This window comes from Daphnia magna, linkage group LG4, assembly GCF_020631705.1.
Source record: "Daphnia magna isolate NIES linkage group LG4, ASM2063170v1.1, whole genome shotgun sequence".
Lineage (NCBI taxonomy): Eukaryota > Metazoa > Arthropoda > Branchiopoda > Diplostraca > Daphniidae > Daphnia > Daphnia magna.
In genome coordinates, this window is record NC_059185.1 from 9,816,764 (window position 1) to 9,840,963 (window position 24,200).

At 39.2% G+C, this 24,200-nt stretch overlaps 1 protein-coding gene and 2 long non-coding RNA genes across 6 annotated transcripts; 2 read left to right on the forward strand and 1 right to left on the reverse strand.

Annotated features, from left to right (window-relative positions):
• Positions 1 to 2,716: 2,716 nt before the first annotated feature.
• On the reverse strand, positions 2,717 to 22,879 carry LOC116934387 (RNA-binding protein fusilli). Of its 3 annotated transcripts, none has more exons than XR_006645363.1 (13): positions 22,115 to 22,878; positions 19,714 to 19,860; positions 16,648 to 16,891; positions 12,151 to 12,255; positions 11,975 to 12,029; positions 11,547 to 11,657; positions 9,902 to 10,077; positions 9,712 to 9,806; positions 9,421 to 9,642; positions 9,092 to 9,325; positions 8,569 to 8,782; positions 3,534 to 3,873; positions 2,717 to 2,942 (listed from the first exon to the last, which is right to left on the reverse strand). XR_006645363.1 is itself a non-coding variant. In XM_045172158.1 (13 exons), the coding sequence occupies exons 1-12, from the start codon at positions 22,238 to 22,240 to the stop codon at positions 3,638 to 3,640; spliced, it is 1,965 nt and encodes a 654-aa protein (XP_045028093.1). In that variant the 5' UTR covers positions 22,241 to 22,879; the 3' UTR covers positions 2,717 to 2,942; positions 3,626 to 3,637. The 3 variants fall into 3 exon arrangements, 2 of the variants coding, with proteins under 2 accessions (XP_045028093.1, XP_045028092.1); XM_045172158.1 differs by having other exon boundaries at positions 3,626 to 3,873; positions 22,115 to 22,879; XM_045172157.1 differs by having other exon boundaries at positions 3,606 to 3,873.
• LOC116934391 lies at positions 19,173 to 20,700 on the forward strand. The gene is made up of 3 exons (XR_004400652.2): positions 19,173 to 19,362; positions 19,562 to 19,633; positions 20,339 to 20,700. It is a non-coding gene; the product is annotated as an uncharacterized LOC116934391 (long non-coding RNA).
• Positions 22,880 to 23,041: 162 nt separating the features above from the next.
• On the forward strand, positions 23,042 to 23,824 carry LOC116934390. Of its 2 annotated transcripts, none has more exons than XR_004400650.2 (2): positions 23,042 to 23,543; positions 23,647 to 23,824. It is a non-coding gene; the product is annotated as an uncharacterized LOC116934390 (long non-coding RNA). The 2 variants fall into 2 exon arrangements; XR_004400649.2 differs by having other exon boundaries at positions 23,042 to 23,535.
• The last annotated feature ends 376 nt before the right edge of the window (positions 23,825 to 24,200 follow it).

The window sequence follows — 24,200 nt, forward strand, 5'->3', positions numbered from 1 at the left end:
CAATAACTGATTTAGTTATGTGCCCAGGTAACACGGGAGCAGTTGCATACATGTTTATTGACAGCCAATGACTGGGGATTTTTATAAAGAAAGCTGTGGCCGTCCAATTTCCCCATTTTTTACTAAATTCTACATCAAGTTAAAATACACGATTTTGATTCAGAATTCAACAGCATTCCCGAAAATCAGATTTTTTTTCTCGTTGGGTTTAAAGTTCTTCGAATAAACGTGTAAAACAAATGAGCAATGCTGGCGCGCCAGCAATTTTTTGGTTTCGTTTAATTAAAAACGACTGATTTTACGGGGAACAAATATTTTCCTTACATCAAAAAAATATTTTGTTTTTTTGTCGAACTCTAAGAGATGTCGTTTTTTTCAGATTTTGAAAAAACGGGAAGGCTTTACTAGTATTGTGTCGTTATTTTTTTTTCCATCTTTGTCATTATTCGTTAAATATTTTTTTTTTTATGTAATCGTTAACTTAATACGTTATTTAGTATATTATGTTTTTCGTTATTTTTCTCGTTATATAGTTTCAAAACTTCGAGATAATTTTTGTACAGGTCTTTCTTTTGCTTTTTCCATTTTTAGCGGTTTCCTAGATTAGGCCCCAGCATTAGATGTTGGTGTAAAAAAAAGAATTTAGTTCACTTTCACAGTCAACATCGCCACTGAACAGAATAATTTATTAAATAACAAGAGGAAAAAAAAGATAAACTTGCCCACAAAAATTTTCTTTCGTTTTCGTTATTCGTTTTATTAATTCAGGCCAAAATTGGATATATTAACGAAAAATTTCGTTATTCGTTATCGTTAACGACCCAGCGGACCCACCCACTTTTCCATTTTTGACAAAATTTTAAATTTTTCCTAAAATACATGATTTCGAATCAGAATTGAATGAAAATCACGAAAATCAAGTTTATTTTTCAATTGGCCCTATAGTTTTTGAACTAATTGTGAAAAACAAAGTAAGTGCGCTAACAGTATTTAATTTTCATTTATTTAAAAAACGCCTTGTTTAACGGGAAAACCAATAACTTAATCGAAATCATCGTTCAACATTGATTAAACTATGTGATTTTATTTTTCTCCAAGACTATCGGGAACTTCGTGAACACCGGGAACCATTGAGTTTCAGTTCAACCTCACATTGCAGTTGTCGCCAAAACGGTCACTTAGTTCAACCACCAACCGGACAGTTTATGCAAAAACACAAGTTCACTGAAAAGTTGAAGTAATAGTTGACGTCAAAATACGTCCTGTTGGGTTTATATATATAACAAAGTTAACGTCCGGGTTTTACGCATGCTTATACTTCAGGACGGCTTTGTTTTTCGGTCAGCCTAGAAACTAGACCTCAGACAACAAGCGAGAACAAGTACTACAAGTTTCGTTCAAGAGATGTGTAATTCATTGCTGCAAAAAGACACGTGACAAAACAAATACACACGAAGAGTTGGCTCGTTCTGTAGCCTCGAGTAGGGCAAAAAGAGGGGTGGAGTGCAGAAGTAATAAAAAGAAAACGAAGGCAAAGATAATATCAATGAAAATCTATATAAACTAGCATTTGACATGCAACAACGTACAAGGGCAGCGGTCGATGATGTACGATGATTACTCGCAACCTAACAGCTCTTCCTTTTGCGACAGCAAAATAGTCCATCGGTTGGTTATCAATATCAATAAGATTTTTTAAATTTTCATCTTAAGTACTATGGCAAATCTGAAATGTTTCAAACGCAGAATCAGTTATTGCACGAAGTCGTAACTTTTTTTTCTTTCTTTAATTGGAAGTGAAATAATATTGGAGGAATGAGAAATATATAACTATGAAAAATAAACTTTAGAAAAAAAAAATCGATATTATTATTCAAGTATCTTTTCTTTTCAACGAAACCATCTTCAAGAAAGTACTCCTATTCCGCATTACTGTCTTTGACAAGTTTTAACTTTGAGATAAAACATATTTGGTTGGGAAACTCAAGCTTTCGCACTTCTTGTCTGATTGCCAATCTGCCTCTAGTTCAATCAATCAACATTCTGAACTGAAAATGTGAAAGAAAAAAGAAAAACGAGTAGGAGAAAACATAAATTATGATGGTTCAGTCCGCAACAACTACGGAAAGAAGAGCTGTCAAACACTATACTATATGATGAGCAGGCGATTGATGTACGCTAGCTACGAAACGTGATTGGAAAATAAACGCTATAAGAAGACGCTCTTAGATCGACTTTGTGTGTCATAACTGCAATGCCTTAGTGGCAAGATTCAAGACGTTTTCTTTTCACCAACTTCGGCAAACAGTTTAAAAAAATATATATATAAAGATGACGTGGGCAATGATCGCATTGTCGTATGCACAAAAAAAGGGGGAATCGAAAAATTCTATCAACATCACATCGGAGTGCGGGACAATTTTGCTGGGTTAGTTGGAGTTGTCGTGGCGACTCCAGATTTGCACGATCAACCCCCAGTGGAAAAAAAAAAGAGAAAAAGTTATTGCCAAAATGAAGGTAGAAATTGAATTACAGGTAAATAAAAAATTTAAAAAAAAAAAAATCTACTTTTGTGAATTAAACTTCGATAGTTTCAAGACGTATTCGTTTGAGAAACATCCACAGAGGATGATAATAGTTGTCAAATGAAAGTAATTTGGTTCAAGGGACCGAGGTGCAAGGGGAGTGTGCTGATCCATTGGCGGCGGTGGAATTACTTTTCGCTAGTGTCTCTTCTCTCCACTTTTATCGTTAAATGATGCGCCTGGTATAGAGTTTGGTGTTTATGTCATGAAGAGTTCAATGTAACGCGTACCGATGTTTTGGCGATTCTTCTCTGCTATGGCTCTCTCGGCTTCGGCTCTATTCGGGAAATTGACGACCGCCTCCCCAGAAGGACGACCGTCATTGTTGCGGTGAATTTGGATGCAATCTGGCGTCAACTGTAATCAAATGCGTCAACCATCATTTTCACATGTCAAAGTTAAACCGATTTCACACCGTACAACGATATGTTAATAAAAGCGGGTGGGATTGACGAAAAGCAATGATAAAAGGGAAAAGTGAAAATCACCATGAGAAACGTAAAACCCCACTACTTCAAAAGGAAGTTGTTAATCATCTTACGCAGAAACGAGATAGAAACACAGAGAAAGAGAAAGAGAGGGAGAGAGATTAAAACTGCCGGTTCCAACGAAATTGTCATTTAGTGAAATGATTCATTTTAAAGCCATGTGGCCAGGTGAATAGATCATTGCGGCACCGTTCCGGCCGTAATGTCTAACTCGCACACCACCAAACTATGCACTCGTGGGCCAACCGATTGACCGGCCCCAGATCACCGATGTTTAAATTGTTAATAAAATTGAGATTTTTTTTCCCTATAGATCTCACGTTCTGATCTTCCATGATGGTAGATTTAGGCCAGATGGAATTCAAACAAGTTCTCTCAAAGGTTAAAAAAAGATAGTGAAAAAAAATAATAATCAGATAAAGAAAGAGAGAAGAGTTTTGTCGGATGAAAGTCCCCTAACCTCGGAGAAGCCAGAGAAGAATTGAAGAATGTCCGAACATGATGCGGTAAAGGGAAGCCCCCGCATGATTACCAAGGTACCAGCAGGTAGACCTGAGCCGTTGTTCACTCCTCCAGCGGCGGCTGACATGGCGGCAGCGGCTGCGGCGGTCGCGGCCGATCCATTGGCCGTTCCGTAGTAGTTGGTTGGGCTGACGGGCGGCGAAGGATAAGGCCAATAGAAGATGGGAGGAAATCCAAAGGTTGTGGCCGTGGAGTCAACGGACTAACGGCCGGTATGATTTGCGGCGGCTGGCCAAACGGGTACGTTCCGTAGGACTGGTGAGGCAACAGCGTTCCACCTACGAGATTCACGCCAAACAGAGAACATGAACTTCATGACTGTGCAAATTTCCATCGATTTAAACAAAACATTTTAAAAATTTGCTCAATGTTCACGCTACGTCAAATCTTGTTGAAGTGATGGAGAATAGGGATTCAAGCCTTGTGTCAAAACATCATAGCAGCAATTAGCATAGAGGTAGAATTAAAACATTGCAAGGCACATAAATCCATAGAGATGAAAAAAAAAAGATTTACCCAGTGCCCAACTGTAACCAAAAGTTCCGTATAACAAAGTCGATACATTTTTTTTTAAAGAAAAGAAAATAAGAGCAAAAAAAAAAAGTAAAACGAAATAGAATCGACTTACCCCCTTCACCATGACACACGTGCGCATAGAAAACAACATGCAGTTCGTCTCAACCACCAGGATTCTTTTTTTTTTTTTTTTACTTTTTGGTATTAGTCAACATGTAAATTGAACAAGTGATTAAATGTTGAGATTAATCGCAATACTTTTGTGACGAATTGAAATTTCCTATATAATGAAAACGAAAAGTAAACAACCCCATGCGTCGTCTATAAATGGGAAAAATCCCCCCACACACACATTTAAAAAGACAGAAGAGTGTGCGTACCAAATGCAGACCAGGTGATAGTCAAAAGAAATTAAACAAACATTACATTGAAGGAATAATTTTAAAAAAAAACTTAAAAAAAAAAAAAAAAGGCAAAAGTGCCAACATTATTTACCATACCACGTCGAAAAGCAAATAGCCATAGCCGTATAACTTGCCCTTACCATACGTTGGGTGTGTCTTGCCAGTAAGTTGTTTGCGTTTTTTTTTTTGTTTAACACCTTGTACCAAAAAAATTTGTTTTTTTGAGGAGGAGGAAGTAGCCCGTAGAGGACAGTCGGCGCAGTCTAACAACGTTATCAACATAGCGATACACCAAACATAAACAAACCAACCGAAAAAGAGAAGAGCACACACACAACAAATTAAAATTAAAAATCGTCGAAATAAAAACAACCGAAGATTCTCCAGGTAGTTGGTTGTTGGCCCTTTGACCACAGCAAAAAGATTAAAAACAATAAAAAAAAAAAACAAAAAAACGAATGCTCTTAAGTGGTGTGTCAGTGTTTGTGTGTGTCTGTGTAGTGTTTCAATTGTAAGTTGTTTCAAAGTGAGAGATCATGTACCTACGACCACCGAAATTCTTACGCAATACTTGCTACATTTGCCCCAAACGATTTTTTTTTTTTGCATCACAATTGCCAGTTGTTGTGGCGTGGAGGGAAGAAATTCACTACACAACCGAATCCACCAGATGCACATGGAGAGAGGATGTAACTCAGCAATGCGAATATTAAGCCCAATTGATTCCCCCAATTCACCATCACATTGAATGGGTTTTTGTTTTTTAATGGAATGGACGGCACAAGCGGACGGCAGAACTGAGGCACCATCTTGAATTTCCGAGTTTCAAGCTATGAAGATGGTAAAATTAACCGAGGATTTAAAAAAAAAAAACCAAAAAAACAAAACAAAACGACCATCGAATAATGAACTAAAATAAAAATAAAAGTTCATAAAGCCGACAGGAAAGATATAAGGGCAGGGAGTTTTCATGCTTTTGTTATTATTATGATTAATTTTTTAAATAACGAAATTCGATTGAATTCGATTTTTCCAGCTGCAAATGCACAGGAAACGGCTTCAACCGAATTCAAAATTTGGGGTTTCGAATTGTGGAGCTAAAATTAGCGACGATTAAAATAAATCAAGGAGCAAGGCATCGAATCACCCCAGCAAAACACGGAAATTAAAATCAATCAATAATGAAATAAACAACGTAGTGCAAAGTTTCCCGAGACGAAAGAAATGGATCAAAAGAATACTGCTAAATAAAAATACTATGAACCCGTGAAAAATAAAATAAAATAACAAGCTGAACCATTCCTAATATTATCCGCCAATCAAACTGAGGTCGAGGGAAGAAAATGTGTTTGAATGTTTTGTTTTTTTTCATGGAAAAAAAAAGGAACCCAGGGCACACCAGTTTAAGGACCCTACAGCCACGTATTTAGTCTCAACACGTATCAAGTGCCACTAAACAAAAAAAAAAAAAATGTGTATTATAAATTGAAAAAAGGGGGAAGAAAAAAAAAAAAGAGGATGTGTTATGATGGTCGTATCTGGTTTAATAGAGGGACTGATTATAATAATAGTAAGCCATACACGCCGTGGTTTCTCTTTGGATCCCATAGATCTATATAATAAAGGCCACGTCAAGAATGAGGAAAGAAGAAACACAAGGAGGTAACAAAAGAAGAGAAAAAAAAAAACGGGAGAAAAGAAACAAATGAAATTCGGATCTTCCCTCTCCGCCCTCCCAAATTTGTGTCTTTTTTTTTTCTGTTTGTTTGTTTGTTTTATTTTTTACTTAAAACAAACAGCCAGCACCGTTTCTAATGGACATATAAAACGTCTGTATGTGTGTGTGTGTGTGTATCTCACGTGTGTTTGTGCGTAAATGTCCGTGTTTTAGGTATAAATTGAGTCACGAAAAAAAAAAATGGAAGCAATGGAGAGAGCGAGAGAGTGAAGTGAGAACGGGCACAGAAAAATCAGACCACATAGAATAAAGGTTAGTTTCAAATATTCGGAAAGTAAGGATAGGACCAAAAAAAAATCATGTGGAACAAACACTGCATCAACCCCATCAGTCGTCGTCGTCATCGACGTTAGTATCGACATACTTGGCAAGCTGAACGAGCGAGGGGTTAAAAAAATAAGAAAACAAAAGAGGAAAAAAGGTCTCCCAAGAGTGACTCACATCTTAAGGGGATAACTCAAGTGAAGTGAATGCAGATTTAGAGAGAAAAAATTATTCTTAGAATTAATATAGGGCTATCTGAAATCAACTGGTACATCAACTCTACAAGGGCATTTTACGTTTGCGCGGCAAATGATAATTTGAAAAGCGACCCGCAAAAATGTGAAATGGGAGGAGATTGAAACCAAAAAACAAAACAAAAAAAACCGTAAAGGCAAGAAATTCGGGAATAATGGAACGTTTAAAGACAATTATTTGAAATGAAAAATCACTACGGGTCTTGCAATTCCGAATCGAGCTGATGGCTCAGACACAAAGCAAAATAAATTTCTGAGAAGAAGAAAAATAAGAAGAAAGGATACGGAATGTTTTTCTTTTGCGACAAAGGACAAGTGAGCCAAGGAAAGAGAAACGGGGCGGGGTATAAGAAATGGATGTTGATGAGTGTTTCTTTGTTTTTGTTTTTGTTGAAAGGCCACGGGAATAAGAGGGGAAAATTCAACAACAATGTCAACTCGATAAAGCCCGGCATGCAAAAATAAACGGGGTAACCAGACTCGCAAAAAAAGAAAAATTATACAAGTTCCCATTTTGATTACCACTACGAATTAAGTCTCCAGGGTTTTTTTTTATCTGCCAAATAATTTTCAACGACACGCAAATAAGGAAAAATGGGTGCGCAATGTCAAGAAAAAAAAAACAACAACAAAAAGATGAACCCGTCTATACAAGTCCACGACAAGGAACAACGAAGAGAAAAAAAAAAATCCAACATGACCCCCAAAAAAAAAAAAAAAAAATTAACTACTACAAAGCAGGATAAATGGATGAAGGGAAGGTGAGAGAAGAGGAGGGGCCAGCACCGGTACCGGAAGCGCCACCCAAATGCGGTGGCCACTGCCTTTTGGCTGCTGCTGCCGCAGCCGCGGCAGCCATGGCAGCCGCTGCCACGGCTTGAGAGGCGTCAGCGTGTTGTTGTTGTTGCTGAAAAGCGGCTTCCCACGAACGTTTAAATCCACCACCCAACTGATTGGAGGCCGGTTGCGACGACATACCGGGAAAGAACGAACCGGCCGCTTTGGCTGCCTGAAGGGCATTAGCCAAACCGGCCTGATTGTTGCGCGCAAGTTGATTCTGACCGTGCTGAAGACCCAGCAAAAATAGCGGATGGTGCGGATGATTCAACGACGGCGGAGCCGCAGATGCACCGCTACCGCCGACCCCATTACTAGTGGCGCCAATCTGGCCGAAATTCAAACCCGGAAAATTGGCAGAAAGCATGGGGAACTGTTGCAAGGCGGCCAACTCTTGTTGAACTGTTAAATTACCCATTCCCAGACCTGCCATTCCGAGCCCTCCCATGCCAAGGCCCAGGTGCTGAAATGCCTGGTGAGAATTTTGCATAAAAGGAGCGGAGCGAACGCCACCTTGACCGAGGAGACCCAAACCAGAAGGCGGTGGCTGCTGCGATTGAGCGCCGATGGGTCCGGCAGACGACCGATGCTGGCGATCGACAGAACTGGGATTAGAATGGCGAGAAGAGAGCGTATAGGTAGACGGGGTAGGAGGCGGTCGACTTAGTGAAGGATTGGAAGTGGCAGGTGAGGGAGGTGGAGCCAAGCCCATGAGCCATAGTCCCTCCTGCTGTTTGAGTGCGTGAGCGGCCAACTGGGCCTGGACTGAATGAATCTGAACAGCCTGAGCTTGCGCTTGCACCTGCTCCTGCATTGCCTGCGCTTGAACCTGAGCTTGGGCTTGAGCTTGCAGGAGCTGGGCTTGGGCGTTACTCAAAGGAGAAGAAGCGGCAGCCGCAGCCGCCACCGCGGCGGCAGCAGCTGCAGCGGGACTGCTGAGCTGGTCCCAGGGCAACATACCAGGAGAGAGCAGAGCCTTCGGTGTGGCAGGAGTCGACGGAAGAGCCAGGCCGCCAGTCAACACGACGTGCATGTCTTCGCCGGAGCACTGGAACACCTCGATGTAGCGCTGCTTCTTGCCGAACACCATGTAGCGGTGATGGCGCTGATGGGCCGCTTGGAACGAGCTCTGCTCAGAATCCATCTGGATGAAAGCTTCGCCCGAAGGTTGACCCTGCAATTTAGCACCACCGTGACACACACAATCACCAAAAACAGCGCGCAGCAGCCGCCGCGTCAATGACACAACAAAAAGAGGGTCAGGTCAAAACTGGAGGATTTCATTCACCACACATTTGTCAAAACACCCCCATCTACATTTTTAGTTAACGTAGCTAATGCAGAATAAATGTATAGCAAACCAACAATTTAAAAAAAGGATTCTTTAAAAAATAAAAAAATAATAAAATGAATGTATGATACCATGGAACCATTGAAACAAAATAAGCCCCCAAATCGAAGAAATTGAAGTTTCAGCTCTTACCTGGGCATTGTAGACCATGTGAACTCCCTGGTAGACGATACTCTTGGCATGTTCGCCGAGGAATTCGAGGATGTGCTCCACTTGGGCCTCATAAGGCAAGCCACGCAAACGAATGCAATCTTTTCGCGTTCCGGACGTGATCATCTGTTGCGGTAGGAGAGGCATCTGTGGCAACTGTGGAATCAACGGAGCTTGCGTTTCGTAAGTACGCGGATCCATGGACCGGTTTAAAACCTAAAACAAGAAAGAAAGAAAAAAGAAAAAAATGTACAGTTAGAATTGTTGTTACAACTTGTTTTAATTGATCCATTCCAAGTATCGAATTCAACCTGCTGGACTTCCGCTGTTGTCGACCGGAAGAGTTCAATGTAGCGGGAGCCGATTATGTCACGATGCTTAGCCAATGCTTTAGAGCCCTCCTCTTCTGTAGCAAACATGACAAAGGCATCACCCGTAGCTCGTCCATCGTGTTTTTTCACGAAAAGAACACCGGCATCTCCGTCTAGTACAGTAGAGCCAACGTCTTCGCCACCGGATTCGAAAAATTCAACCTAACGCAGTAACAAATGCCATGAAACTTGATTTTTGTTTTAATTGTCTTTAAATGAAGAGTTACTTACGACTTGTTTTGCCGTGCAGTCATAAGGTAATCCACGCATGCGCACGATGACTTGGCCACTTCTCGACAAAAAGTTTTGCGCTTCATTGTTGCTACCTTCAATTGGCAAAAAGGAAACAAACGAAAAACAAATTGGATTAAGAACTGTATGCAATTAAATTATTTTAAAAAAATGAGTTATGACGTCATACCTCCAGCCACATCGATAAAGTCATCTCCGGTTGCTTTGTACACTTCGATGTATCGCGGTCCGATGTGATGCTTGTGCCGTTTGAGAGCCATGTCTCGGTGCTCAGATGAAACGAACCTGACGAGAGCTTCGCCGTTCCGCCTTCCTTGTGCGCTCAAACACAGCGCCACTCCACCCCTGTTATTATGAGCGGGTTGAGGATGAATGTAAGGACTAGGCATTAGAAAATAGCTAGCAGCAGGCAACATGGCTGCTCTCTCTTTCTTTTCTTCTTCGAAAATTTAAACAACAACCAAAAATAAATAAATTTTCTTCTTTCTATTATCGACAAGGTTAGATGGCGCCAGTCGGCCACACACTTGAATCGAAGAGATCGGCTATCAACCAATTTCCGCTTTCAAAAAAAAAAAAAAATCTTTTTTTCCCCGTTCACTGTGATTCAGACACACAAACAAAACAGTCACGAATGTTACTGCAAACTTTCAGAACACTCCCCCCCTCCCCCGAAATTATTAAAACAAAAACAAAACAAAAAAGAAAGGGAAATCCGCATCAAATGGCAAACTAGTGACTTCACGCCAAACGACGGGACCCGACTCTGTTCCACACGAACAAGCACACACACACACACATACACACACACACACGCGGATTCGGGTCACGTCGTGTTACAATAACGAACGTCAACCACTTTGGTAGGAAAACTGTATCAGATATTAAGCCACTGCACAAAAAAGAAACCGATAGTTGAAAATCACAAGCTACTGCGACCCTGACTGGCAGTGCCAACGAACAGAATGACATCCAAGATGTCAAGATGCGGATGATGTGCCATCATCGGCAAGAGGGTGGATAAATATCAGATAAACTTTTTCAGTTGCTAGTGCCCGCGAGGATTTCTTTCCTCTCTCTCTCTCTCTTTCTATCCTTAGATTAGAAAATATACACAACGGACTTTGTATCACAGATGATGGGTCACGTTCAACTTCTCTGTGTTCTAATCAGTCGCATACCCCGCCCCCCCACCCCCCAAAAAAAAAAAGAAGCTCAAAACTCCCACTTTTGCCCATCATTTTTTTTCTTTTTTGCTGCTGCTGCCACTAACTCAAATGTCCTTTTTAGGAAACCTGCTTCTTCAAGTCGTTTTTTAATTTAATCTTATCTCTTGTCCAGGCTTAGGGAAAACCACCCCAAAAACTAACATATATACAATGGCAACTAAACAAACTAGAAAGCCCATCGTACAAATAAAGAAAAGAGAAATGAAAGAAATCAAATAATGGGCTGTCCACTTTAGAAAGAGAAGAAAAAAAAAACGGATTTTCGATGTGGTGTGTGTTGTTGAGCTGTGTGCGTATCGTTCTCTCAGTGGCATATCGTCTTTCAGTAACCCCCAACTTGACCGGAAGCAGAGCGAAGCAAATATCGGAAAAAAGGCATTTCTTGCACACGTCAGCTTTCACCAAAACATCGTTGATGAACTTTCTCCCCTTTTCGCAACAACAAACAGCCTGCAACTAAAACACACGATCTCGTATTTTTTTTTGTTGTTTTTTAATGGCGTGCACCATCAGCACGACTGATAATAGTTATCATCTAAAGAGCAATTCAATATTGCAAGGGGAAATGAAGAAGAGATGAATTACCTAGCAACGTTGAGACCGCGAAAGAATCGAGCGATATCCTGATCCGACGATTGCCAAGGTAGACCACGTGCTCGTACAACTGTGTTGCTGTCTACTTCTTCATCTTTCGAACTGAAAGAAAAATTGAACTGTTAGTTGAAATCACCAAATAAACGATATCAATGCGAGCTCGAATTAAATCTCGTTCAGAAGTCTCGAATGTGAGTGACAGTTTTAGAGCTTTTCCACACAGTCGACATGACGCCGATAGCAAACAAGCCAAAAAGGGCCAAACGAAATGAAGTGCACACAGAACACTGTTATCAGCTTATCAGCCAGCCAAAGGCTAAACTAACATTGAACACATAACAACTCGTTGTTCGACAACTATTGATTTCAAATAATGAGAAAGCACAAAATGAAAAGAAAGAAAGAAAAAAAAAACTCACCAAATGCCTGGTTCCAATCGCAAATGGATCGTTTCTGGATTGTCGAACTTGTGACCTGTTGGCGTGTCCACATGCGAACGACAAATGGCGGCCACGAATTAAGAAATGACAATCAATCGCGAAAAGAAATGAGGTGTGCTGTAATAGCACGAGTAACACAATGTGAGTTTGTGTACCTTCTTTCACAAGTCGTTGGAGAATGCGTCCCATGTCTTGTGCCTCTCTCCTCGTGGCATTCTGTTGAACTACACCAGCTGTTTCTTCCGGCTCCAAGTTCAGATCTGAAAAAAAAAATTTGTTTTGAATCAAACAAAAGACCACATCACAAACACTCGTTTGGTTTTTTTTTTTTTTTTTGCTTATAAAACACGCACACACACATACGTCTAAAAAAAAACAACAAAAAAACTCGGTTTTGAAACACAAATCCTGAAGGGAAAAAGGCAATTTCTTCCACGGGTTTGATAAGAACGTCTCAAGTAACCCGCGTCCAGACATCAATTCCAAAAGAGAGCAACCGGCCAGCAGTTTTCTTTTTTTTTTTTCTTTAGCTTTTTACGAATGGGGGGAGCAGAGAGGGGGGGAGAGCAAAGTGAAGAGCCATAATTCGCATCCAGCTGTATACCACTTGTTGCCAGCCCTTCCTTTCGTCTCCATTTTCTCTAGGCATCTAGGCATGTCGGTGATGAGAGAATGGCAGACGTGGTTGCGTTCACACAATCTTGTTCAATTCATTTTTAAGTAACATCACAAATCACTTGGTTGCAGTGAAAAATTGCGTGCTACAAGACACAAGAAAAAAAAATCAGAAAATGGGGAGTTGGGGGAAATGTATCATTTTTCTCTCTCTTCCTCTCCCTCTTTTCAACGGCTGAATCAAGGCCGTCCCCCTATACGAGTGACTGAAGTGACCGGCTTTGAATTACACCCGCATTTGGCGCCATCTGTGGTTGAGGCGTCGATAGACGAGGTTAAACGAAACACAAAAAAATGATAAAAAAATATAATAAAAACATACATAAGAAAATGAACAAAGTCTTTGTAACCCCACGATTTATGTATCGAAATATTTGTTTTTGGCTTCTTTTCAATCAAGATAAGAAGTTCTTCGCGTTTCAAATTCGTTTGCCAAGCGGATGTAGAAAAGCTGGGATCATCAATTCACGTTGTTATCGAGGAATACAATCTTTTTTAAAAGACACATATTTATTTTTATTTTTCCAATGCTTTGATGAAGAGCTCGGCGTGAATAAAGAATTATTCGGGGGAAAAAAAATAAACGGCGACAATTTTCATTTGGGTTTTCTTTTTGTTTCCCTGTTATAATGTCAACGCCATCTAGCCGCAGCGACAAGAACTAAAACTGTTTTTTTTTTTTTTTACGAAACGATACCTAAAACGTGTGACTCGACAAAACGTACGAGGGTGCGACACGGATTGAATAACAAATAGAAGCTTTTCTTGCGCAACCGAAGAAACATGGCCGACTCATTAAAATGAGAACGAAAGGGGGGAAACGACCCGCCAGTTACCGGACATACAGAACTCTTGTCCTAATGTTAATAGTTGTCTTTTTTGGGAGTGGACTTTTTCCGTTTATCGGCAACTAACTGTCTCTTGATTTTTTTTTTTTTTTCTGACATAAAAATACAGGAAATTCAAATGTTTGTATTTTTACCTCGCGGAAAGCGGTAGCATTTCCGCGGTCAAAGCAAACAAAACAAACCTGAAAAAAAAAAGAAAGAATAACAAACAAGAGAATTGAAATTCCATGCGGGACTGATGGCACGACATAAGGGTATCCGTTCTGAATAACCGGCATTGCTAACAAACAACCCTCTTCATGATTTCTATTCCTTTTTTTTTTTCATAAATATTTTGTTCTTACATCGTACCGTCGTACCCGTTAACCGAAGGTTGAAAATACGGGATCGATCGATTGCGCTATTGGAGGAAACTTTTACGTATGTACACAGAACATTAAACGCCAATTGCGTCAGAGACTGGGGAACTTTAAACACCACCATCAAAAGTACGAAGGGGGAAAACAAAATTCCTAATTACCCTGCCCAAAGAATTTAAACTAGCGGGTACTTGTTTTTCCGAAATTTCCTCACGATATTTCAGCGGGAGAAACGAGAATAATTTACAGCAAAAATAATTAACATATAAAAATAAAAATATTTTCCATGAACATGTAATGGAACGCAGAAAATGCTCGTCAAAAAATAAATGGGTTAGCGTCTGCTTCTAGCATTTCTATCTCCGAGCAAAGTACAGACAACCTTCGGTGTAGTTAGAAACCGCATCTACCCTCATTTCTAATCCCATTCTGATCGATTCTTTTTTTTTTTTGGGAAGAGACTCGGCAACGCGTTCAACCACAACATGTTGGTTCCACCAAGTACCTGCAAGTTTCTCACCATTTTTTTTTTTTTTTATTAAACAAAAAAGATTTTCAAAAGCTACGATCGTGTCTTTTGCGACACCAAATGAGGCTAACACAATAGAGAATGACCCTTTTTTTAAAATCTATATCAAATTGCTTCGTCATTGCCAACGATGCGCTTAAGTCTTTTTCAGCACGGTATCCCCCCTCAATCACGAAAAAAAAGGCTCAAGACCAGTAAATAAAAAAAATAATAATATTTAAAAAAAAGTGGCTTTTTAGAAGCCCTTGAGAAGGAAATGGAAATTTTTATGATGATTTCAACGGAAAAGGCCGGGAGGTAGAGAAAATACAAGAAAACAAGTTTCTAGTGTGTGTGTATGATGAATATCACGAGGACTAGATGTTAAGTAAAAAAAAAAAAAAATGCAACGAAGCATGTCTCCCAGCCAAAGGAAAGAGAAGAAGGTGAGAAGCTTCCCTGGAATGGGAACTTTGCCGGCAGCGTAGGGAAAAACCCAGCAAAAATATATATATATATATATAGGAATTATTTATAAAGGTATTAAACAAAAAATCCCTTCGGGGTGGATGGCCATGTTCGAGTGTTCCAGAAGACAATTTATGCATGAACAACAATGTTTTCTGCCATTCTATTTTCGAACAAGGTCGTCGTTCCAATCTTAAGAAGCCATTAAATGGCATCGACAGCCAACTAATAGCGAAAGTAATACATCAGCAATGGGCTCGTTTAATTCACATTAAAAAGCCCTCCTCTTCCTTTATTTATTTCTTTTAATTTTTTTCAATAGCTTCAACCAAAAAAAAAAAAGAAATAAAATTTGACTAGCCGATTTAACTGTCGAGATATAGAGGATGACTTAAGAAAAATGGAACACAAAAGATACCCAACAAACCCAACAGAATAAAAAGGAAAAAAAATAAAAAAAAAAGTCTTGTTTTTTTCTCTCTCTCTTTCTGGGCAGGTGAGTTGAATAAGCTTGAAAAAGAGAAGGGGAGAGCCGTGGGGTAAGCGAATAAGGTCCTTGGAAAAGTTTGTTTCTTCTTCTTCTCTTTTCTATACCTTTCCTTTTATCCCGTCTTTCTCTTTTACCAAGAAGAGGAAAGAAACCGTTGGAACGCCAACTAAGGAATACCTGGGTAAAAGACAACAATTGTCCTCCATCTTTTTTTCTTTTCTCCCCTTCTTCTAATTGGCTTGTAAACAAAAAAAGAACGCAATTTAAAGAGCTAAACGCGTTTAGTGACAGTTTCTTTCCATTTATGAGCGAAGGGCTTCTGACCGAATCACTCATCCATTTCGGCAATCAATAGATTGCTTCCGTCACGCGCCAATGTTTTTCTTCACATTGACTTGATAGATATCTCGGCAAAATTCCCCCTCTGAAATAAATATCGTTCAGAAAGGAAATAAAACTATAAATGGCCATAAAATAGCAGAGCGAAGAATCACGTAGCCAAGGTCGGATATTGTGTTTTTTGTTTTCAAAAGAAAAAGAAAAAGGATTTTTACTATCATCAATTCTTATGGTAACCCGTTCGGGAATTTTTTTTTTTTTTAAAGAAAAGAACGATGAACCCCCCCAAAAAAAGAAAGAAAGAAATGCCAAACAGGATTGTTAAAGAAGGGAGTGTTTTTTTTGTTTTTTTAGGCGTTGCCCGGATCTACAGCCATAGTTAACCCCCCCACTCCAACTAGAAAAACACGTTTTTTTTTTCTTTTAATAAATGAATAATTGTTGATAATTACATTGGCGAGTTTTAGGTTTTTGAATTCGAGGATGTGGTTTCGTAATTGTGAAATGGTTGCCATTAGAAAGTTAAATCTCGGTTTTATTCATCAATTCGTTTTTCTTCTCTCCCTCCGATATTATTTGCTTTTAACTTGCGCAAACCATCGTGCTATCGAGGTTACCTCGCGAAAATCGCCTTCGGCCATGAGGCCACACCCTTCGCACCCAACCGCAGCGCAAGTTCTTCTCCATCACACACACACCCCCCCCCCCACTTTTTTTTTTCTGTTCCACCTTCATCCGGTAACTTTAAAAAACTGAAGAAAAAAAAAAAAAAATACATTTTCCCATCCCCTTCTTGTAAACTTTGTGTTCGTGACTCTTTAAAAAAAATTTTTTTTTTTCCACCTTGAACTTGGAAGGAAAAAAAAAAGAAGGGCCTGCGATTTTCTATAATCGCACGAGGGAAAGATGAGCGGATCATAAATTTGAATAAAAAAAGAAAAGAAAAGAAAAAAATTGTAACTTACAGTTCATCATGTCTTGAATGGAGTTGATTTCAGGCGCGTTCGGGAATCCTTTTCGGAACTCTTTGCGCAAGTCGTAAAAATGGCCAAAAATGGCCGGTGGATCGGCGATGCCTTTCGAGCACGTCTCGGGCAATAAACATTGGCGTAAAGGGAGTTGGCCGTCGGTCACGATCACGACGTTGGCCGCTTGGCTCGCCGTTTTCTGCTCCACTTCAGTCGACACTTTCTGCAGAAAACTGTCCACCTGTTTCACAGAAAAATAAACAATGAAAGTCATGAACAAGAGAGAGAGAGATATTTCGCCGGAATGGCGGGGTGGGATGCGTTCAATGAACCTGCTTGCACGAATGAACAACCACACTCTCCATTCGTGTTTCGAAAAAAAAATAAATAAATAAAAATAGTTGGTACGCAAAAAGTAAAACAGACAGGCCTCGTTTCCAAACGCCACGTGCACGCTTAGAGACATCTTTCAAACCTTGAGCTCTCTCGGTCCCGCATTACAAGCAAAAGAAAAACTTTCACTTTTATTATATTGCCTAGTGGGTTTTTCTTTCATCGGCATGACGGTCGATGGCCTCCCTATTTTCTTTTCTCCCTCTTCTCTTTCTTTTATATTATGTCCTTCATGTTAGGCTACGAAAAATCTTACTACTGTCTCATCGGCCTTCTCCATGATTTTTCTGGCAGTCTATCCATCACCGGTCGACGTGTTTCTCCTCTAAGGGCTGAACTCAATATCGGAAACTTCTTTTTGAAAAAAAAATAACATCTCATTATCGCATGGCGTATACCAATCATTTTTGGTTGTTGTTGTTACTTAAAAAAAAAAAAATAAAAATAAAAGGTAAACCCCTCCGAGATAACAATAAAAATCATATCCATTTGGACAGGCACGTTTCTCCGTCATGACTCGAGAAAGTCGGCCAGTCTTTTACGTAACACGCGCACATTGAAAAAAAAAAAAAAAAAAAAACAGAAAATGATTGTTGTTCAAAATAATTGAAAAAGTAATTAACAGTAAAATAAATAAGAAAACATTGGAGTTAGAAAGAAATAGGGACCTATCAGTCATGTGCTCCATTTCACCCAGTTTTTTTTTTGAAATCTCATTACCATTTCATGATCGCATTTTCCCTTCTTTTCATTGAACGGTAATTGAACAAGAACATTTTTATTTATTTTTTTTTTCAAAAAGGGAGGGGGGAATCGTGTACGAACGGAAAATAAAAAGTAAGGGGGAAAAACAAATTTTCGACGTATGTGGCCGTAGAATTAAAAATTACAACAAGCACCAGGATGTGGTCACAATAGATTTCCTTGCGCCATCGGCGTGTCATCCATTCACGTTTTTTTTTTTTGTTGGGAGGGAAGGAAAAAAACCCAACCATTCATATAAAAAAAAATCGACATAAATTTTGTGTTTGTTGTTGATTCAACTAAACTGAACGATCTAAAAAAAAATTCAGGTGTAAAAACAATACTAGAATATCTGTGGAGTGATGCATCTGGTGCCAACAGATTCACGCACATCCGACTATAAACACCTGTTCATATACGTCCACACAAGCGGGGAGGGATAGAGTTGGTAAACATTAATTCAATAGTTCACCTGCTGCATTACCAACTGTATTTACATTTCCACCCCCTTTTTTTTTTTACGTTGAAACAGATCCCAACAGAAAACAAACGAGTCCAACTTTATCTGTTCACACTTTAGACGTCAACGCCATCTTTCCATTAGCGCGTTTCATTTTGGGTTGGCAGAGATCGTAAAAAAAAAAAAAACCCAAGAATGAAATAACAATTCGCCATCATAATGCTTCAGGGACCGTTTTCATTTCGTACTTCCCTCCCCCGTGCAATTGTTCTTTTTTTTTCTTTCTTTTACCTTGTGTACTGCAATTTGTTAAAATAAAAACCATCTGGCGTGTCTGACTAAATCGCTACAAAGAAGAAAGAAAAAGAAAAAGAAAAAGAAAAAAAAAAGAAGCTTCCCGTGGCTAACCAATCTAACATTTACGCTGGGACGCACAGTGGAAAATGAATTTCTGCCTCTTCATATTCTCTCTCTCTCCCCTTTTTTTTTTCTGCACGCATAAAAAAAAAAAAAAAAGGTCGAGCACTGTACGTAATGTTCGGTGGCGGCGTGAATCGGTGAAACTTCGGTTGGTGCTTTTTTTTGTTATTGGGTACAGTATATTATGTTGTGTGTTTGCTACCAAACGAGAGAATGAAAGAATAAAACCTTGAAGCTAAGTTTTTTTTTTTTTTTTGTTATTATTATTATTAATTTTTTATAAATCTCCCTATTTTATTTCTAATCTTTTATAATAATAATAAAAACAAAAAAAAAAGACTCGGAGCAAATGCCAAGTGAGATGGAGGAAGAATGACGGGATGACGGTTGCCTCGAGGTATAAGTGAGAAAGAAAGAAAAAAGAATTAAAATGCATAATTTTTTTTTTTTTTCTCGAAAATATGAAGCCGCGCTCCAAACAGTTCTACCAATGTTTTTTTTCTTTTTCGAAAGTACTAAAATCATCTTACTACTGGAACAATTTACGGTTGTGTTCACGACAGGGGTGACGCACGATTCTCTTCTTACACACGAATTTCGAATTCAATCATTTCTTACTTTGCAGCGTGAAACGACTTGAACGTCGATTGTTTTACCTTCGCTATCGGTTTACCTTTTCTTACTCAGTTAAAGAGGTGAGTAATTTAACTGTCGACGACTAGACCAAGAAAAGAAAAAGAAAGGTGTGCATCCATTACAAATACGATACGCTCGTCTTTCCTGTTTCTTTTTCTCTTTTCTTTTTTTTTTAAATAAAAATGTTGGCGGCCTGGAACGATGCCGACTTTGTTTTGTTGTTTTTTTTAAATACATTTTTTCTTATTTCTTCCATAGTGGTGGTACGTATCGACACCGTCAAACCAGGGAGAGTTCTCGGACAGCGCATGCGTCAAAGTCACCAAACAGGTTTGGTTTTTTTGGATAGAGGATGGTTAAAATAAAATTCCAGTGTTTTTGTGTGTGTGTGTGTGTGTTGTGCTGCTTACCTGAGACAGGACTTGTTCCAGCGAGTTGCCTTTGGTACGGATGAGTTCCTCAGAGAGACCCATTTCTTCTCTGGCTTGTTCAGAAAGGACATTCTCGTTGATATCAGCCGAACGCGGTTTAACCCAGTAGTCTTGCACGGTCACCACCTGTGAACATGAGAAAGAGAAGAAATATATATATATATAAGATATGAACGACCCGGTCACTGAATCTGTAGCAACTTGAGCGTGATTAAAACCAATAAAAAACTAAATTGAATCCCAGCGGTTTGCCATTAGCAACGGTATTTCCAAAGAGAAAATCCTCGACGACCGTGGAAGAGACACACACGAACACATAAGAAATGCCACCCAAATAGTGCGCAAACTAAAGCAACCACATTGGACACACAGAAAATAATCAAATGACTGAAGGTCGCATTCTTTGCACGACAATATTCTCATATACATACATTTTTTTTTTACGTGTTCTCAAGCCGCAAGGTAATTAAAGGTAGCCCCGGTTTCCAGCGGCCTTGAAGACCGCCGTTATGTGTGATAGCTCAATGTTTCCTTGTCTTTTATTTTCTTTTCTTCTTTCATAAATATGAAATATACAATTTTCTTTTTCTTTTTTCCCATACAGGCTGCATGACGTCATTGGCGGAAGACGAACGAGCTCAATGGAAGACAAAGAGTGCCAACCACCAGACCATGGCGAGGTCGAAATCGTGTTGCATCTGTGCGACCTCTTCACGTTGAACGAACAAATGTACCGTTAGCTTATGATCGAAAATGACGTCCTAATCGAAATGTGCCTTTTTATTGCCGAAAACCCACACACGCACGGTAAATAGTAATTTTTTGTTTTTGTGTTTTACAAGGGTAGGCAAGGCCCTTTAATTCAACAGAAGAACAACAATTTTTACCCTCAAACAATAGGTGAATAAAAAGCGATGAAAATTGTCTCTGTGTTTAGAGTACGCGCAATTTCAGTGTGAAAAACTGAGGTAAGACTTTCTAAAAAAATAAAATAAAATAAAACATAATAAACAGCGCCGCCGACGATAAAAGAAAACTCGTCACACCGGCAAACAATTGAAAACACGGGTCAGTCAACCCTGAGCTGCTGCTGTTCTTTGCTATTAAACTACAAAAATAAGGAAAAATAAATGGAAATAAATGAGACCAAAAAAAAAATAAGGAACTCGTCTCTTCCTCATTGAATTTCTATTTAAACTGGCGACTGTTGGTCATCAACGTTAAGGGGTAAAAAAAAAATTCCTAAATCGATGCAAAGTTGATGGTTATTTTTTTTTTTTAAATAAAAATGCAACCTGTTCAACCAAAAAAAGAAGGAGAGGATAATTTTGTTATAAACGAGGAAAAAAAACCTGTCGCAAGGTAAAAGCCTTTGGTCGGGGGAATACAATTCCCATAAAAGGTGACGAATCAACTTTTTGGTTGGCTAGCAACACGAGTTTTAAAAAGAACGACTTTACCCAATTTAAGTTGACAATTAAAGATTACAACCGATGCACTGCAATCATTTGCAAAGTTATCTTTTCTTATTAACAAATAGTGAACTACTGTGACGCGATTTTCAACAAGTTATTCATCGGTGAACGTGACATATTAAGAATTTAAAATCAGGGACTGTGTACGTATAAACGAACTTGTTGATTACTTCAATCAAGATTGCTGTCGTTTTTTTTTAAAGTCAAGATTAGTGTGTGTTCACAATAATCTATTGGGATTTAGCGTTGACGCATGATTTTACGAGCAAACTCCTGATTGTCGCCTACGAAAATGATAAGGAAAAACGTTACGTACACACAATGTATACATCTATTATCAACGAGTAGGACTAGAAAGAAATAAGGGAGGGCCAAAAGACTTGTACCTAAATACACATCAGTGAACCATATATCAACACAAGAGCCTTTTTTTCCCCTACCTATCTTCTGTGCTAACTCTAACCAAGTCAATATTGAAGGAGACCACCATTTTTCTTCAAATTTTTTATTTTTTTTTATTTTGTGTTGAATGTTTGTCTCTAGACCAAACGGTTGGTCCAACATTCGCTCAACCGAATAGAAAGAAGAAGAAAAGAAAAAAAAAGAAAGGGCTCCAGAGACGGGGGAGAAAGAAAAACAGGTGGTCACGACACTAGGGCGCCATCTTGGATTCGAGTGCTTCACAGCAGCAACAGGTAAGAAAGAAAGGCATTCCACCTAGTTTTGTGTTTCGTTAAGTTTTAAAGTGAGAGGCGAAATGATAAGAAAACTTGCGGGGCTTTAGAGAGTGGCAATTGTTTCTTATCATTTTTTTAAAAGCTACTTCTAGTAAACACAAATTATGACCTCCAAGGTGAAAAAAGCCCAACCAAAAATTATAAAAATGACTTGTTGTAATTGTTTACCTGGTTGGTCTGGATGTTGACAACGACCAGGCAGATTAGAACAATTTCTTCCTCGTCAGAACCGAGCAGTGGACCATTGAGACCAGCAGTGGCCAGGTGAACCACGCTCAAGTACGTCGTCGCCATAGCCACAGATTATCTTCTTCTTTTTGGTGTTAGAGTTAAGTTGGCTAATAGGTTTGTTTGTTTTGTTTTTTTTACGAATGGGGGTGAAAAAGTGTGGTCAAAAACTAAAGTCCAGTAGCAACGTTGGTGGAGCGAATCTTCGATAGATAACGATCACGTCGATTTCCTTTTTTTTCCTTTTCGTTTTAACGTTCCAACACACGACACACAACAGCAAAGCTAATAAACATACGACCTAAACGATTCTAAGCCGGCTCCAAGAAGAAGACCGGGCAAGAATGAAAAATATAGACGAATTTTTGACAGACAAAAAGATCTTCAATCCAGGTGTTTTGAGATTATAATGGCGTACGGTTCAGCTTGGCAGAGAGTATTTCTTTTTGTTGTGTCGCTTTTTTTTGTGCTTCTTTTTCTTTTTAGTTTCCCGAACGTGTCGAAGGATGGTACTTTTGCCGAGTTTGGGAGAACTTGGGAGCAACACGACATAAAACGAACAACATCCACGAGTAGCAAGAACAAAACTGAAGAATTACCCCCCCGAATAAAATAGGAATACCACTGAGCGAAATAGGTAAAATATAATAACAAACAACCCCAAGAAAACCACCACACAACTATACAGCCACACCTGAGTTAGATGACAGCCCCCGGTACACTGACTGAAACGACAAAGCTCCACAGGTTTATTTTCCGGGGTTGGGCTATTTTGCCACACAGGTAAAAAATAAGAAGAAGAAAGTGCATACACTATCCGCTAGATGGCGAATCACTAGAGAAATTTTTATCTCATCTTGCAACGTTGCCTTGCGTTCTTCTCCTGATGTTATTTTTGCTTCATTTACGTCATTTAGCTTGTTGTATTCAGTCATGGCTGATCAGATACGATAACCCCAACATATCAAGCAAGAGTAAATAAAAAAAAAGCAATTACAATTGAGCCTCTCGTATGCAACAATTGTTTCATCTCGCCATCGATGCAAAATACGATAGTATCAAGGATGATCTCCCAATTTGTCAAGCCACGTTTCAGGGGTTCCCCCCTTCACCAACAGCACGACCTCGGGTTGGATTTTGGTCATTCCTCTTAAGCTTTTATTTCTACTTCCAGGCAATGGACACATTCCGATTTGATAGACCATGCATGTGAGACACACGAACACAGTTCTAAATCCGAATCGTTTCCCAAGGGTGAAGCGAACCCCCAGTTCGGAGACAAAAAGTATCCACTGATGTTATCCCGTGGAGCTTTGGGATAGGAAAATATCAGCCAACAGCTCGAGGCTCTTTCTGTTAATGTATAAATGTATACCTTTCGCTCCTTCGTCTACTTTCAAAACTTACCTTCATTTCGTACGTTTTTCTTTTCTTTCGCTTCGTTTACCTGGGCACGTCATTTCACCATTCAGGTTTGCCTGCGGTTTCATCACCCGACGTCCTCCGTCGGATGACCCGAATTCGAGAACATTCTTCACGTGATACCGTTATTCTCCTATAAAGAAAAAGAAACAGCTTGCATCTAATGAGTATTTTAAGTTAGCAACAAGGCTTCTGCTTTCAAAAAATAAAATGCCAACAGTTAAGAAATGAAACATTTTCCGGTTCGGCGATTTGCATCTTTTTCCACCGGTGGAAGTTGATTGAACCACTGAGCGCGTGCTACGTTGCAATGAATTCGATTCGTTTCCCACGATATTTTTGCTTTCAAATGATTTTTTTTTTTTCTTTACTTTTTTGTTTATTACGCCGGTAGTATAACAGAAATTGCGCTTCACTGGTCAAGACAACTAAATTCACAGGCGACTGGGCGAATTAATGTTCATAATTTCTATTTAAAAAAAAAAGTTTGGAGCAAATTCTCGACCTTGACCTTGAGAAGTTGCTGAGAGGAAGAGCGGACATCCTTTCTCTTCTGTCTCTCAATTCTCAAAGAATGGTGGGGAAAAAGAAGGCAAAGTCAACA

What these genes read in the sequence shown, in the direction of transcription:
- LOC116934387 (XM_045172158.1), bottom strand. Translation starts at nt 22,240, where the DNA reads ATGGCGACGACGTACTTGAGCGTGGTTCACCTGGCCACTGCTGGTCTC. An exon ending in CAACAGCGGAAGTCCAGCAG is followed by an intron (nt 9,326 to 9,420) that starts GTTGAATTCGAT and finishes TTCTTGTTTTAG; the next exon opens with GTTTTAAACCGGTCCATGGA. An exon ending in GAAGGCTCTGCTCTCTCCTG is followed by an intron (nt 3,874 to 8,568) that starts GTATGTTGCCCT and finishes TGAATCTCGTAG; the next exon opens with GTGGAACGCTGTTGCCTCAC.